Source organism: Macaca thibetana, chromosome 1 (genome assembly GCF_024542745.1).
Source record: "Macaca thibetana thibetana isolate TM-01 chromosome 1, ASM2454274v1, whole genome shotgun sequence".
In the NCBI taxonomy this organism is placed as follows: Eukaryota; Metazoa; Chordata; class Mammalia; order Primates; family Cercopithecidae; genus Macaca; species Macaca thibetana.
Window position 1 is genome coordinate 20,191,577 of NC_065578.1, and position 15,672 is coordinate 20,207,248.

General features: G+C 51.6%; 1 protein-coding gene across 2 annotated transcripts in view; it reads right to left on the reverse strand.

Moving 5' to 3' along the window:
- ECE1 (endothelin converting enzyme 1) overlaps positions 1-15,672 on the reverse strand; it is a 132,494-nt gene that overhangs the window by 16,629 nt on the left and 100,193 nt on the right. For both annotated transcript variants that reach the window (XM_050790779.1, XM_050790768.1), the window contains exons 10-14: positions 13,595-13,709; positions 6,372-6,482; positions 4,996-5,094; positions 4,097-4,174; positions 1,633-1,736 (exon numbers count right to left, since the gene is read on the reverse strand). In XM_050790779.1, the coding sequence (XP_050646736.1) occupies positions 1,633-1,736; positions 4,097-4,174; positions 4,996-5,094; positions 6,372-6,482; positions 13,595-13,709 (507 nt within the window). The remainder of the gene's footprint in view (positions 1-1,632; positions 1,737-4,096; positions 4,175-4,995; positions 5,095-6,371; positions 6,483-13,594; positions 13,710-15,672) is intronic.

Below are 15,672 nucleotides of genomic sequence, written 5' to 3' on the forward strand. Positions count from 1 at the left end.
GTAGCTGGGACTACAGGCGCCCGCCACCGCGCCTGGCTAGTTTTTTGTATTTTTTAGTAGAGACGGGGTTTCACCGTGTTAGCCAGGATGGTATCGATCTCCTGACCTTGTGATCCGCCCGTCTCGGCCTCCCAAAGTGCTGGGATTACAGGCTTGAGCCACCGCGCCCGGCCAAGCCCACCTTCTTGTACATTGGGGGTGCCCTGGTTGGAGGCTGGAAATGAAGGAAATAGAGATGTTTGAACCCGTAGAGTCCACCAGGGGGCACCAGAGGCAAAGAGAAGTTGATTGCACCCTTCCCTAAGATTTATCCCAAATGTTTGCACTCAGAAATGGAAGGAACTTGGACTGAAGACTAGAACTGGGCTGACTACATTTAATGTTTTTGAGGAGACAATTTTTTTTTTTTCCCCCAGGCAGGGTCTCGCTGGAGTACAGTAGCATGATCTTGGCTCACTGCAGCCTCGACCTCCTGGGCTCAAGTGATCCTCCCACCTCTGCCTCCCCAGTAGCTGGGACTACAGGTTCGTGCCACCATGCCCAGCTAATTTTTAAAATTTTTTGTAGAGACCACGTCTCCCTCTGTCACCCAACCTGGTCTTGAAGTCTTAGGCTCAAGCGATCTGCCCACCTTGGCCTCCCAAAGTGCTGGGATTGCAGGCGTGAGCTACTGTGCTTGGCCTGAAGAGACACTAAAAAAAAGGACAAAGACCAGGTCTCATTCTAGGTTATCCTGATTTAACGTCAGGAAGCTGTATTTTTTTGAGATGGAGTCTTGCTCTGTCACCCAGACTGGAGTGCAGTGGCACGATCTTGGCTTACTGTAACCTCCGCCTCCCGGGTTCAAGTGATTCTCATGCCTCAGCTACTCACTCCTGAGTAGCTGGGACTACAGGTATGCGCCACACACCTGGTTAATTTTTTGTATTTTTAGTAGAGACAGGGTTTCGCCACGTTGACCATGGTTGGTCTCAAACTCCTGGGTTCGGGTGATCCACCTGCCTTGGCCTCCCAAAGTGTTGGGATTACAGGCATGAGCCACCACGTCCGGCCAGGAGGCTGTATCTTTGAAAAAGTTCCCCAGAGGACTCTGATGTGCAGTGAGCTTTGGGAAACACAGCTGTCAGGCCCATCCAGAACCTTCCCCAGGCCTCTGTGGGCACCCTGTCCTGAGACCCCACCACTCGTGCTAGTGAGGAACTATGGGAAAGCTGCTTTTGCCGGGGTCTCCTTGGGGTCTGGCGCTCCCCAGAGTTCCTCCCATTTGACTGCTAAGAGGACCCAAGAGCCAGCTCCTCCCATCCTATTCTGCAGATAATGAAAGACAGGCTCCAAATCCCAAAGCAGTGGAGTGGGGACACGGTGCCAGATCAGCTCCACTCCAGAGGCCGGGCTCACCCTGCCCACAGGCTGGGCAGACTCAAGCCCACCCCCGCTCCTAGCTGGGCCACACTTCTTTTGTCCTTGGTTTCTTCCTCTGAAAAGTGGGATAACAAGGGCATCCACTCTTCAGACGGCTCTCATGATAGCTGATTGGGTGCACGGTAAGGGTGCAATGAAAGCCAGTTCGTCCCAAGGCTTGCCCACAGGCGGGGAGCTGGCACCTTCCCGGCAGGGCCTGGGGGAACTCACTGATCTCTGTTGGGGGCTTTCCTGAGCTGGTCGGCAGTGACTCTCCATGAGAAGTTGAAAAACCGCATGGCGTTCTCAAAGTAGAGGTCTGGAACTGCGGTGTACTGGAAAAGAGGAAGCGGAGTCACAATCACGGTGTGCCCTCGGTGACAGGCATCTTCCAAGACAGGAAGCCAAGGGCTGCCATGGTTAGGGGATTAATCTGCAGGCTGGAGACTGGGATGCAGGGTTTGGGGCTACAGGGTCAGTTCTTCTCTTGGCCTTCACCCTGGGACACTAGATGGAATGACACTGTTGCAGGATGTCCCTACAGCAGCACCTGGGCCCAGGTAAGAAATATCTCCCATGTTGTCTAATAGAACCTCCTGCGATGATGGATGTCCTACGCTCTACGCCTGCGCTGTCCAGTATGGCAGACAACTAAGCCTTTTTTTTTTTTTTTTTTTTTTGAGACGGAGTCTTGTTGCATCGTCCAGGCTGGAGTGCAATGGCATGATCTTGGCTCACTGCAACCTCCACCTCCTGGTTTAAGTGATTTTTGTGCCCCAGCCTCCCTGAGTAGCTGGGATTACAGGCGCGTGTCACCACGCTCGGCTAATTTTTGTATTTTTGGTAAAGACGGGGTTTCACCATGTTGGCCAGGCTGGTTTCAAACTCCTGACCTCAGGTGATCTGCCCACCTTGGCCTCCCAAAGTGCTGGGATTACAGGCGTGAGCCACCACGCCCGGCCGCTACTAAGCATTTCAAATGTGGTGAGTGTGGCTTTTAAATTTAATTGAAACTAATTTAAGTTTTAATTATTTAAATAGCTACCTGTGGCTAGTAGCTACCATACTAGATCTCATAAGTAAAGTAGAAATCTATCTGAAATGTCAAGGGCATGACTGTACACCCTTTTCACTACTCGGCCCAGCCTTGTAGCTTTTATTCTGTTTTTTGAGACAGGGTCTTGCTCTGTCGCCCACACAGGAGTGCAGTGGTGCAATCACAGCTTGCTGCAGCCTTGACTTCTTGAGCATAAGCGATCTTCCCATCTCAGCCTCCCATGTAGCTGGGACTATAGGCACATGCCAACATGCCCAGCTAATTTTTTATTTTTTATAGAGATGAGGTCTCACTATGTTGTCCAGGCTGGTCTTAAACTCCTGAGCTCAAGTGATCCCCCCTCCTGGGCCACCCAAAGTGTTGGCATTACAAGCATGAGTCACTGTGCCTGGCTCAGCTCTTGCCAGGTGCAAAATTTTCCCTGGCTCTGGTAAAACGCTGGAGCCTCAGGGACACGACATGGATCCTGGGCTCTGCCCAGGATGCCTCCAGAGGCCCAAGGATTCTGCATCATGATACCCTGGAGCATCTTAAATGATTCTCAAGGAAAAGACTGCAGAATGAGTCTCATGATCTCAGCAGGAGTTTTTATAGTCTTAGGTTCTAAATATAACCATGATGAGAGGTTATTAGATTTTTAAACGCCTGGATTCAGGCTGGGCACGGTGGCTCACGCCTGTAATCCCAGCACTTTGGGAGGCCGAGGCGGGCGGATCATTTGAGGTCAGGAGTTCAAGACCAGCCTGGCCACCAAGGTGAAACCCTCTGTCTCTACTAAAATTACAAAAATCAGCCAGGTGGTGGTGGCACGCGCCTGTAATCCCAGCGACTCGGGAGCCTGAGGCAGGAGAATCACTTGAGCCTGGGAGGCTGAGGTTGCAGTGAGCTGAGATAGCACCACTACACTACAGTCCGGGTGATAGAATGAGACCCTGTCTCAAAAAAAAATTTTTTTTTAATGCCTGAATTCACGTATTTCAATCACAAGAAGATATAAAACTTCATAATTTAAGGCAGAAGCACAATCCGCCTAACAGAGTGATTTGTCAAAAGTTCTAACAAGCAGAGATGTATCCACCACTTCTGCTGCCCAAACCAAGCTGGAAAATGCACCTGGGTTTATGATGCTTCCTTCCCATTAGCATTTCAAAGTCAAAATCAGAGGCCCGGGTTTCTGGGGAGGTGGGGGAGGACCATGGGGATAGGAGGCAACTGGAAGCACGACCAGGGAGGGAGGAGGTGGTGTGAGGGTTTTTCCACTTCATATCCCACCCCGATGTCCGAGGGCCACCAATTCTCCCTGCACCTTCTGGGGTCTGTTTCCTCCATTATTCCTACACATTAAATGGAGCTGACCACTTCCAGGGGGCACACAGCACGGGTTCCGTACTGACCGGTGGGCACTGCCTGATTGATGGTGGCTACGGGGAGGCAGGGCCTTCAGCTGACCCAGGAGCCAAATTAAGAAGAAGAAGAGGTTTCCTCATGCCTGACCCATCCCCAAACCCCACACCACATCACCCCTCTGTGCTCTGACAAGCATGCTGCCTCCAGCACCCCGTCTGCACCCAGCCCTGCCTCGGCCCTTTTCCGAGGCGGCATTTGGGAACGCGAGGGGGCAGGACAGCAGTTACTCACATCATTAAACACTTTGTCCAGCTCCTTGGGGTCCATGATGAAGTTGGGGTATCCTATCATGTTGTAGATGGCATCGGCCTGGACAGGACAGATAGAGGAAGTGAGTGCCTGGCAACACCGACCAGGCCAGCCTGAGCTCCTTGGGTGCTGGGCTCACAGTCTGGTGGGCCAAGGGGAACCGGAGCCAGGCCCTGCCTGCCTTGGGCTTTCATGTCTTTTTCTGGAAAGGTTTCCCCCTTGCCAAACTTCCACTTATCCCTTAGGTCTCTGTTTAAATGTCACTTTCCCAAAGGAAGTGTTTGCTGACTCCCACCCCACTGAGGGTGCCAGAGCCTTCCCGCCCCACGGGACGTGCTGCATCTTCCTGCACCTTTTCCCCGTACACTCAGCGAGGTTTGTCTTCTACAGACCTCCATGCAATCATGTGCTTGAGGCCTACCCCGAATCCTGCTAGGCCTAGACCGCTCACCCCCTGAAGGCGAGACAGCATCCAGGCTGTGCTCCCGGATAGAACTGGCCTCTCCGGGCGCGGTGGCTCACGCATGTAATGCCAGCACTTTGGGAGGCCAAGGCGGGTGGATCACCTGAGGTCAGGAGTTCGAGACCAACCTGACCAACATGGAGAAATCCCATCTCTACTAAAAATACAAAATTAACCGGGTGTAGTGGTGCAGGCCTGTAATCCCAGCTACTTGGGAGGCTGAGGCAGAAGAATCGCTTGAACCTGGCAGGCAGAGGTGGCGGTGAGCCAAGATCGTGTCACAGCACTCCAGCCTGGGCAACAAGAACGAAACTCTGCCTCAAAAAAAAAAAAGAGAACTGGCCTCCCCTTCCCCCGCCCGCCTCCATCTGTGCTGGACGCCGCAGCACTCCCTCTCCACGCGCCTGGCCAGCCTTACCTTTTCCTTGGCTGATTTTCGGGTTTCCTCGTCCATCCACTTCAGGGTGCTCAGACTTTCCTCAAACGCCTTCTTGATCTCCAGGATTATCTCAGTGGCCTGAGGAGATACACATCACAGCAGTAAGGTCTGGGCACTGGTCTCAAGTAAATGCAACGAGCACCCCGTGCAGAAGAATGATGCAGGGTCAGAGATTAAACTCAATTTTCCAAGTGTCAGGCTGGGTGAGAAGGGGAGCCACAGCTGTGCTTCCAAACCACGCTCCTAATGTGAACGCCCTGCAAGGCAGGACTGGCCTTCCACACACAGGGCTCCATGCTCCAGTAAGCTGAGGCCGAGCTTCAGGAATGTTGGAAAAGTCTCTGCTACGGGCGTTTTCAGAGCCTTTAGTGTGGAAATAGGCACTGCAATTCTTCCAGAGAGGGGAGAACACACAGCCTCTCCCAGCCTGATTGGACCACAGCATTCCTTTTTGATGGATCGGGCTTTAAGATCTGGAGTACTCATGTTCCAAGGAGCAGCTTCAGAAATGCCATGTCAGGCTGGAGATGGACAGGTGCTCTCGGGGGTGACAATGTCATGAGCAGACGAGCTCGAAGATGGAAGGTTGAAGGTTCTAGAGAAGGGGAAGGCAGAGCTGTGCAGCAACAAGAGCAGACGGGCCAGCAGACCCCAACTCAGACCCCGCCAGCTGCTCACAGGCCAGTCACTGTAATGGATGTGAACCGTGGTTGGCTCACCTCCGGCTGCAGATGACATCGACATAATGAATACTATTTGTCATCAAGATTGTAACAATAAAATGACCGCTCCCATTGCTTGAACCCTTATTTTGTGGTGGTGCTCAGTATGTGACATATCATTTAATCTCTCTCTGTGGGAGGAATGCCCCCGTCTCCATATTGCAAATGATGTAAGAACTGTCCCAGGCTACCCAGCCAGAGGCCAGGATCTGAGCTTAGGCCAGGCTGTGTCCACCGTGCTCTGCCATGGCACTCCTCTGCCTGTCTAGAACAAACCTATCACCCACAGAATAAGAAAAACATCACCCTCTGGGCCAGGGCTGCTCTGCCAACATTCTCTCTGGGTCCTTTACAGCCCTTGGAAGTGGGGATGGCTGTCACAGCCTTGCAGGCTCCTGGGAGGCTCACGTGAGCTTGTGCAGATGAAGGGCCTGGCACTGAAGAGCTGCCGTTGTGAGACTCCCATCACCCAGGGCTCGAGGAAGTGGGGCCTCTGCATTGCGGCTGTGGTCCCAGAGCCCTTTGCCCGGGAGCAGGAAAGGCCCAGGCTGGGCTGGAGTGTGAACTGACAGGTCTGCGCAGGGCCATAACAATTGTGACCTCACAGCCAATGTCCACGGGGGAGGCACTTACTATGCTCTTGCTGTCCTCGGCGAAGGTTGCTTTGACAAACATGGGGCCCAACGCAAAGCCCAGGTTGTTTTCTGTGTCACTCACGCAAAACTTCCAGCGAGGAAGACAGGTCTGGAAAACACAAGTTGGGGAGCTCACTGGACCCCAGCCCTTCATTTCCCGTTCTTTCCAGGAGGTGGTATCATGTGGGGCCCACGTTTCGTTCTGGAAGTTCAGGGAGAGCTTTCTGGCCCAGTAAAGTTATTTTAGTTACCAGACCAAGAGGCCACTGATACCCCTCACTGCTACCCCCTGCCATTTCCTGAATGCCAGGCTCTGTGCTGGGACTTCACAAGCGGTGTCCCATTGAGCCAATCAGTGACCCTCGGGTCTTACAAACCGTTTGACAGATGGGGAAACACACTCGGCACAGAGCAGCTGCTGGCCCAGGGTGCCCCACGAGTGACAAGTGCCACTGGGACAAGAGGTGCCTGACCCCACATCCCATGCTCCTACCTACCCCCAGCTCGTCCTGCCTCCTGGGGAGACCAGGAGTCCTGGAGGCAAAGAGCCGTGGGGAGTGACTGGTCTACCTGAGCCACAGAAAAAACTTCCCCAGGGCCAGGGCTCCAGTGCCATTGAAGATCTTCTCAAATGAGAGCACCACAGCAATGCCGCAGGACTTTTTTTTTTTTTTTTTGGCAGGGTCTCGCTCTGTCACCTAGGCTGGAGTGCAGTGGTGCAATCACAGCTCACTGCAGCCTCGACCTCCCAGGCTCAAGTGATCTTCCTACCTTAGCCTCCTACATAGCTGGGACGACAGGTGCTTGCCACCATGCCTGGCTAACTTTTTCTACCAAAAAAAAATTTTTTTTTTGTAAAGACATGGTCCCACTATGTTGCCCAGGCTGGTCTAGAACTCTTGGGCTCAAGTGATCCTCCTGCCTTGACCTCCCAGAGTGCTGAGATTACAGGCATGCGTGAGCACCACGCCCAGATCACCGTGGGACTGCAATGCCTTGATTGTTTCTTGGTCTCGCCTACAAGCCCCACAGTTGATACGACACCTCTGTGCAAACCGGAAATAGGCATCTGTGGGCTGCAACCTCCTGGGCATGGCCCAGGGACATGTGCCCGGCTAATGTCAGCCCCAGTCATTCCCCGGCCAGGCATCCCTCTGTGGGCAGTATGTGTGACCACATGTGGTGGCCCTGCTCACATAAATCCCTCGTGCGACACAGGAAGCGATGTCCTCTTAACCCCAAAGAACAGGTGGTTAACAACCACCCACGCTCAAGGCAGCCTGATTCATAATGGCCCTAAACTGACAACAGCCCAAATGCCCATCAGCAGGCAGATGGATCAACAAAATGTGGTATTTTTATACAGCAACATACTACTTGGCAACAAAAAGCAATGAACTAGCTACCGATACATACGACAGCATGGATGAATTCCACAGACTTAAGCAGAGCAAAAGCAGCCAGGCACATCGTGTATAATTCCATCCGCACCCAGGGGCACCAGCCTTGGGGGCTGGGGGCTGACGGGAAAGAAGCATGAGGGCACCTGCTGCTCAGAGGGTGCTAAACAAATGGGTGATGGGAATGTTCTCTATCTTTCTAAAATCTTTATACTTTTTTTTTCTTTTCTCTCTCTTTTTTTTTTTTTTTTTTTTTTTTTTTAGCATGCTACGCCCAAGGCAGAAGGGGATATTCTCTATCCTGATTGTGGTAATGATGGTTACATGGGTGACTTCATTGGTCAAACTCATTGAGGCCACGTGCAGTGGCTCGTGCCTGTAATCCCAGCACTTTGGGAGGTCAAGGCGAATGGATCACTTGAGGTCAGGAGTTTGAGACCAGTCTGGCCAACATGGTAAAACCTCGTCTCTACTAAAGATACAAAACTTAGCCAGGTGTGGTGGCATGCACCTGTAATCCCAGCACACAGAAGGCTGAGGCAGTAGAATTGCTTGAACCCAGGAGGTGGAGGTTGCAGTGAGCCAAGATCAGGTCACTGCACTCCAGCCTGGCTGACAGAGGGAGGCTCTGGCTCAATTAAAAACAAAAACAAACGAACAAACAAACAAACAAACAAAAAAGGCTGGGATAGTGGCTCACACCTGCAATCCCAGCACTTTGGGTGGCTGAGGTGGGTGGATCCCCTGAGGTCAGGAGTTCAAGACCAGCCTGGCCAACATGGTGCAACTCCGTCTCTACTAAAAATACAAAAATTAGCCGGGTGTGGTGGTGGGCACCTGTAACCCCAGCTACTTGGGAGGCTGAGGCACGAGAATCGCTTGAACCCTGGGGGTGGAGGCTGCAGTGAGCTGAGATCACGCCACTGCACTCCAGCCTGGGTGACAGAGTGAGACTCCGTCTCAAAACCAAACCAAACCAAAAACTCACTGAACTGTATACTTAATGTACACTGCATTTTTCATTGTATGTAAATTATGCCTTAGCTACAAAAATTTCTTTTAGGCAAGAAAGAAGGAAGGGCCCCTCTTCTCATCTCACCCACGTTGTTTTTAGTTTTCCCAACTACATGTCCATTTGGATGCCTTGCCCTCAGCCTCTCCCTCCCTCCCCGCACTGCCCTCCTTCAGCTGAGAAGCCCAAAGCTAGACACGTGGTCTGTGTCTGGCTGAGGCTGACCACACAGGAGGTCAGGACTAGGGGGACTCTAATTTGAGGCTCCGTGGAGGCTCCAGGCTGTGAGGGCTGAATCACAGACAGACTTTCTTATGCGTCGTCTTCTCTGGAGATTCTCTGGATAAACCCATTCCTTCACACGAGTTTTCATTCATTTACGCATCCAGTGTTCTACAGGCAGTTCCCCTGCAACCTGACTGTGCTGGGTCTTTGGAAGCTAGAGATCAATCAACAGTGAGCCTGCACTCCCGGGTCTCAACTGAAATGCCCAGAACACCCAGTGAGAGAAACAGACATGTAATAGCACCATCCAAGCAGTAATCGCAGTAAAGTGAAGCAGTGGACTGAGTGCTTACTGTGTGTCGGGCCCTACCGCATATACTGCTTACGGTAAGATTCTCCTGCCTCAGCCTCCCGAGTAGCTGGGATTACAGGTGCCCGCCGCTATGCCTGGCTAATTTGTGTACGTTTAGTAGACACAGGGTTTCACCATGTTGTCCAGTCTGGTCTCAAACTCCTGACATCAGGTGATCTGCCCGCCTCAGCCTCCCAAAGTGCTAGGAATATAGGTGTGAACCACCACGGCCAGCCTCTTTGTTTCTTTTTGCAGATAAAAAACTGTGGCACAGGCCGGGCGCGGTGGCTCAAGCCTGTAATCCCAGCACTTTGGGAGGCCGAGACGGGCGGATCACGAGGTCAGGAGATCGAGACCATCCTGGCTAACACGGTGAAACCCCGTCTCTACTAAAAAAATACAAAAAACTAGCTGGGCGAGGTGGCGAGCGCCTGTAGTCCCAGCTACTCGGGAGGCTGAGGCAGGAGAATGGCGTGAACCCGGGAGGCGGAGCTTGCAGTGAGCAGAGATCCGGCCACCGCACTCCAGCCTGGGCGACAGAGCGAGATTCCGTCTCAAAACAAAAACAAAAACAAAAACAAAAACAAAACAAAACAAAAAAAAAACTGTGGCACAGAGAAGTTAAATCACTTGGCCAAAGGGATCACCCAGGGAGTAAGTGGTTGAGGTGGAATTTTTTTTTTTTTTTTGAGATGGAGTCTTGCTCTGTCTTCTAGGTTGGAGTGCAGTGGTACGGTATCAGCTCACTGCAACCTCTGCTTCCTAGGTTCAAGCAATTCTCCTGCCACAGGCTCCTGTGTAGCTAGGATCACATGTGTGTGCCACTACACCTGGCTATTTTTTGTAGTTTTAGTAGAGGTGGGCTTTCACCATGTTGGCCAGGGTGGTCTTGAACTCCTGGCCTCAGGTGATCCACCAGCCTTGGCCTCCCAAAAGTGCTGGGATTACAGGCATGAGCCACTGTACCCAGCCTGAGGTAGAATTTGAACTCAGAAAGTCCAGCTCCAATGTCTTCCTTCAGAGCCACGCTCTCTGCCTACAGGTCACGAAGTCCTGGAAGTCCTACAGGATGGTGAGAAAAATCTCCAAAAGGGGCAAGGGTCAGATCGATCTGACCGGTCAGGAAGCCTGCATCTTGGAGGTGATCTATGAGTCAAGTCTGGGAAGATAAGGAGCAGCAAGGCAGCCTTCTCCACGCTGACCTGGCTGCATTTTTTTTAAACCTCTTCCTCACTGTAATACAAGGAGCCCTCAGCAAGGCGTTCCTTCCTCCCTGCTGGAAGTCTCAAGTCACAAATGGGTGACAGCTGATGGGAAACAGCTGCGTGCAGTGCTTCAGCAGTCAGAACATACTTCACAGGGATCCCCCGTGTAATCTCAGGCGGCCCTTGGCTATGCAAGGCAGGGATCTGTTGCCCCTTTTTACAGATGGGAGACTGAGCCCCTGCCCCAACGAAGCAATCTGCCTAAAGTGTGGTTAGAAGAACCAATTCAAACACGGATCTTCTGACTCCAAATTCCATGCTGTTTCCTCACGGCAGGTTCCCTCCCTGCCAGGATGAACAAACGCACACACCATACTGCTTTCCATATTCTACGCTTTTCCCAAATGGAGGCCATTCACAAAGGTGAGGTCTGTGAGGTGAGGTCAGGAATGATCTCCAATTGCAGATTTTAAAAAACTGAGGCTCAGAGATGTATAAGGACTACCCAAGGTCACACAGCTAGGAGGTGGCTTTGAGTTGGGCTGAACACAAGCAGGAGGGACCTGGCCTGGGCCCAGACACTGTCACAGTGGGGGAGTAGAGAGGGCTGGAGATTAAGAAACAGGCAAGCAGAGGCCTTCACCCATCAGCCCTGGGGTATCCAGAGATCCCTGCTCAGAGCCTCCCACTTCAGGATTCCCACTTGCCCTTGCCTCTCCTGAGGCCTCCCTGTGTCCCACCTGCTCCAAGTGCCACATTCGAGCAGCACCCTATGCTTCGAAGGTGGCCCAGGGAAGCTCACTCCATAACTGACTAATTAATTAATTTTTTAAAAAGTGATGGGGTCTCACTCTGTTGCCCAGGCTGGAGTGCAGTGGTGTAGTCAGTGATAGCTCGCTGCAGCCTTGAACTCCTGGGATCAAACAGTCCTCCTGCCTCAGCCTCCAGAGTAGCTGGGACTACAGGCATGCACCATGTGCCTGGCTCGGAACTTTTTTATCTTGCAAATCTGAAACTCTATATTCATTAAATAATAATTCCTCATCCCTCTTCCTCCATATCAGCCCTTGGCAACCACAGGGAAGCTTGACCTTAACTTTCGTTTCCTGCAGAGCAGAGGCTGAGTGCTACAGAGCTTAGGGCTATGGAATCAGATATGTTGGGTTTGATAGCCTCCTCTCCACTTATAAGCAACTTTGAACAAGTCCCTTTCCCTCACTGAGCCTCGGTTTCCTCATCTGTAAAATGGAAGAGGATAATAGCTGTTGTAGGAATTTATAATGCCTATAAAAGGTAGATATCCAATAACTCTATCTTTGGTTATTATTATCATTATGGTAAGTGAGTAGCTGAAAGTGTCTCAAAGTTGTGAACATCAGACCTGGGATTTTCATTCAAGCTTGCTGCTTTCTTTTCTTAAAATAAACACATAAATATTAAAAAATAAATAAATAAAGAGACAGGGTCTTGCTATGTTTTCCAGGCTGGGCTCACATGATCCACCTGTCTTGGCCTCTCAAAGTGTTGGCATTACAAACGTGAGCCACCATACCAGGCCCCTGCTGCTTTCTTGCTGGGTGACTAAGAAAGTCCCTTCACCTCCCTGAGCCTGTTTCGTCATCTGTAACCTGGGAAGGTGAGAGATGATGTGGGTGTATGTTCCACAGACAGAACAATCTCTGGAACCGTCATCCTGGGTCCTGATCAAACCTCTCTGTAGAAAGTCCCCTGGGAGGCCAAGTTCTGCAAGGAACAGAATCCCGGCTATGGCCACATCTCTACCCAGGGCCAGTCCAAGGTAGATGCACGACGAGCAGGAAGGCGAGATGGCCGGGCAGGGCAGCAAACCCCTGTTCCCACTTTGCCCTCCGCAGGACAGCATGGCTCTTGTGGCCAAGGTCTGGTGGTGCCCTCGGAAGCGCCTCTGGTTAGAAATGGGGCTTGTTCCCAGCTGCCCTCTCCCTCAGTCCCCTTGCTGCCAGAGGTAGGTTTGCATGGGGACGGGAGAGAGGACGTGTGGGATACATTCCAGGGCTCAAAGCAGGAGCCCACATCCTGCCATTCTCTGCCAATCCTCATCTGGACTGGACTCTGGGAAGGGTTGCATGGGTGGGGTCCAGCTGGAGTCAGCTCTGCCTGCTCTCTGGGGAGGATTGCTAGGGTCTTGCTAGCTGCTATCTGGGTTGGGGAAGGTGTGCCAGGTGAGCTGGGCATACCAGCCTCTACTGCTCTGCAGCTGGGGCCTCTTCCAGCCGCTCTCTGGGGCCCGGGCTTGATGTACCCCATCAGCACATATGAGAACTGGTCAGTTCCTATCACCTCCCTCAGACGGTGTGGGCTCTTGGGGTACAGACCCCAGCTCACCTGTCTCAGTATTCCCACACTGGGCTCAGAGCCTGGCATATGGTGGCAGAGGTTCAATGAGTAACTATTAGTTGGCTGCATGAGTGAGAGGGCGACAGATACTTCTTGGGGAGAAGGTAGAAGTGGCTGTGAAACTTTCCACTGGGGCTAGGTTCCCCTGTGAGAGGGCAGGGAAGGTCCCTGAAGCCTCTAGAAGCATGGACCCTCAGGGGTCCTGGTGGGGGGGCATTTGACGGCAGGTAGAGCCCACCTGGCCTGGGGTTTCCCAGACTACAAACTGGGAGGAAAACAGAAACACTGAACAGTCGCGTGGTGCTTCCAAGAACCAGGCACTGTTCTGTGTTTTACATTTCTGGGGAAAAAGTAATACTATTGGGGGTCCCCTGTGCAAAGTGGGAATAATAATAGTAGCCACCGCACAGGCATTGTGAGGATCACAAGTTGTTCAAGGAGAGCATCTATCATCACTACTGGCAACTACTTTTGGCTATAAATTGGCTAAGTGGCTAGGACTCCTCTTTACCCTTTACTTGGCATAATCACTCCTTCTGGAAGCTTCTGCCCACGCCCAGCTGGCTAAGGTCCCTTCCCGTGCTCCCACAGACGCCTGGGCATCAAGTAGGCGCTCAGCCCATATTCAGGCATACACAGTAGCAGGCTCACCTTCTTGGTCCCGTACATGACTTCCATGAACTTCTCATCGGCGTCCTGAAAGCGCTGGTCGAGGAAGGAGCTTGTTTTCCGCACCAGGTTCCAAATCATGTAGTTGTTAAGCAGGCTGCGGGGAGAGGAGGCCAGAGAGACTCAGGGGCGCCTAGGCAGGGAGCATCGTGGCCCTTCCCCCGCTAGCCCCTAGGGGGCTCTCAAACTCGGCCTGTGACCCCAGGCCCCTTCCAGCCTGCCCAGGCTTGGTGGGTTACTGCTCCCTAACACGTGCAATGTAAGCTCTTCAAGGGAAAGGCCTGGGTCTTCTACTATAGGAAACGCCTCAGTGTTTAGTGCAATCACTTATATACCACAGGTACTCAATAAATGCTTGTTGCCTAGCTGCTCTGTCTGGAAGCTATGAAGCCCCAGCATGGAGACCCACCCCAATGGTGTATGCTACAGGGCTGGGATGGAGAGGTGACTACCACTTCTACAGCTTGGAGGTGCCCCAGCCAGAAGGCCAGACAGGCTAAGAATAGGAGGGGTAGGAAAAGAAACACAGCCCAGCCAGGCCAAGGTTTCCACGATGACAGCTCCCACTGCCCCACCCCCAGCGCACAGGGAACCTATCTGTGGCTGCTGCCACCATTGCTAAGAAGTCACCTTGGGACTGTAGTGAACATCTAACCTCTAATCAGAATCAACCAAAATGCCCGACAATGAGAAGGAGGAAGTAAAGAACTGTATTTGTACATGACAGAATACTATGCAGCCATGAACAATGATGGTTGCAGAGGTTTTGAGATGACGAGGGGGAAAATGTTCAGGATACAGGTCAAGGGAAAAGGAGACTAGACATTTAGTGATGATAATGGGAAAAAAAGGCCACATATTAGAAAATCCATCTCTCTTTCCCTCCTCTCTTCTGCCCTCCCCCATGCTTTCTCTCTACATATACACACACACACACACACCACAAGATCAACAGGAGTCATTTAAAATTTTTTCAGAGCCTGGTGAGGTGGCTCATGCCTGTAATCTTAGCACTTTGAGAGGCCAAGGTGGGAGGATTGCCTGAGCCCAGGAGTTTGAGACCAGCCTAGGCAACATAATGAGACCCCCAACTCATTAAAAAAATTTTAACAAGTTTGGGGAGTTAGGAAAAAAATAAGTTAAATAAAATAATTTTTTTTTTCCTATGTTTTTGGTAGTTTTCAAAAAAAATTTAAAAAAATTCTGGCCAGGCGCGGTGGCTCAAGCCTGTAATCCCAGCACTTTGGGAGGCTGAGACGGGCGGATCACGAGGTCAGGAGATTGAGACCATCCTGGCTAACATGGTGAAATCCCATCTCTACTAAAAATACAAAAAACTAGCCGGGCGAGGTGGCGGGCGCCTGTAGTCCCAGCTACTCAGGAGGCTGAGGCAGGAGAATGCCGTAAACCCAGGAGGCGCACTCCAGCCTGGGGGACAGAGCAAGACCCCATCTCAAAAAAAAAAAAAAAAAAAAAAAAAAAAAATTCTAGGTACTGCTGGGTGGTGGTGGCTTATGCCTGCAATCCCAGCACTTTGGGAGGCTGAGGCGGGCAGGTCACTTGAGGTCAGGAGTTAGGGACCACCCTGGCCAACATGGTGAAACCCCATCTCTACTAAAAATACAAACATTAGCTGGCGTGGTGGCAGGCACCTCTAATTCCAGCTGTTTGGGAGGCCGAGGCAGGAGAATCATTTAAACCTGGGAGGCGGAGGTTGCAGTGAGCCGAGATCGCACCACTGCACTGCAGCCTGGCTGACAGAGTGAGACTCCATCTCAAAAAAAAAAAAGAAAAAAAAAAAGAAAAAAAAGAAAATCATAAGTATTAACTAAAAATAATAGCCAACATTTACTGAGTCCCATTACATGCTAGGGACTGTATTAAATCACCTCATATGGATTGTTTCACTTGATTCTCACATCACCCCTAAATGGTAGGTGCTAGGTTTTTCTGTTTGAGACAGGGTTTTACTCTGTTTCCCAAGCGGGAGTGCAACAGTGCAATCACAGCTCACTACAACCTCTGCCTCCTGAGCTCAAGCGATCCTTCCATTCAGCCTC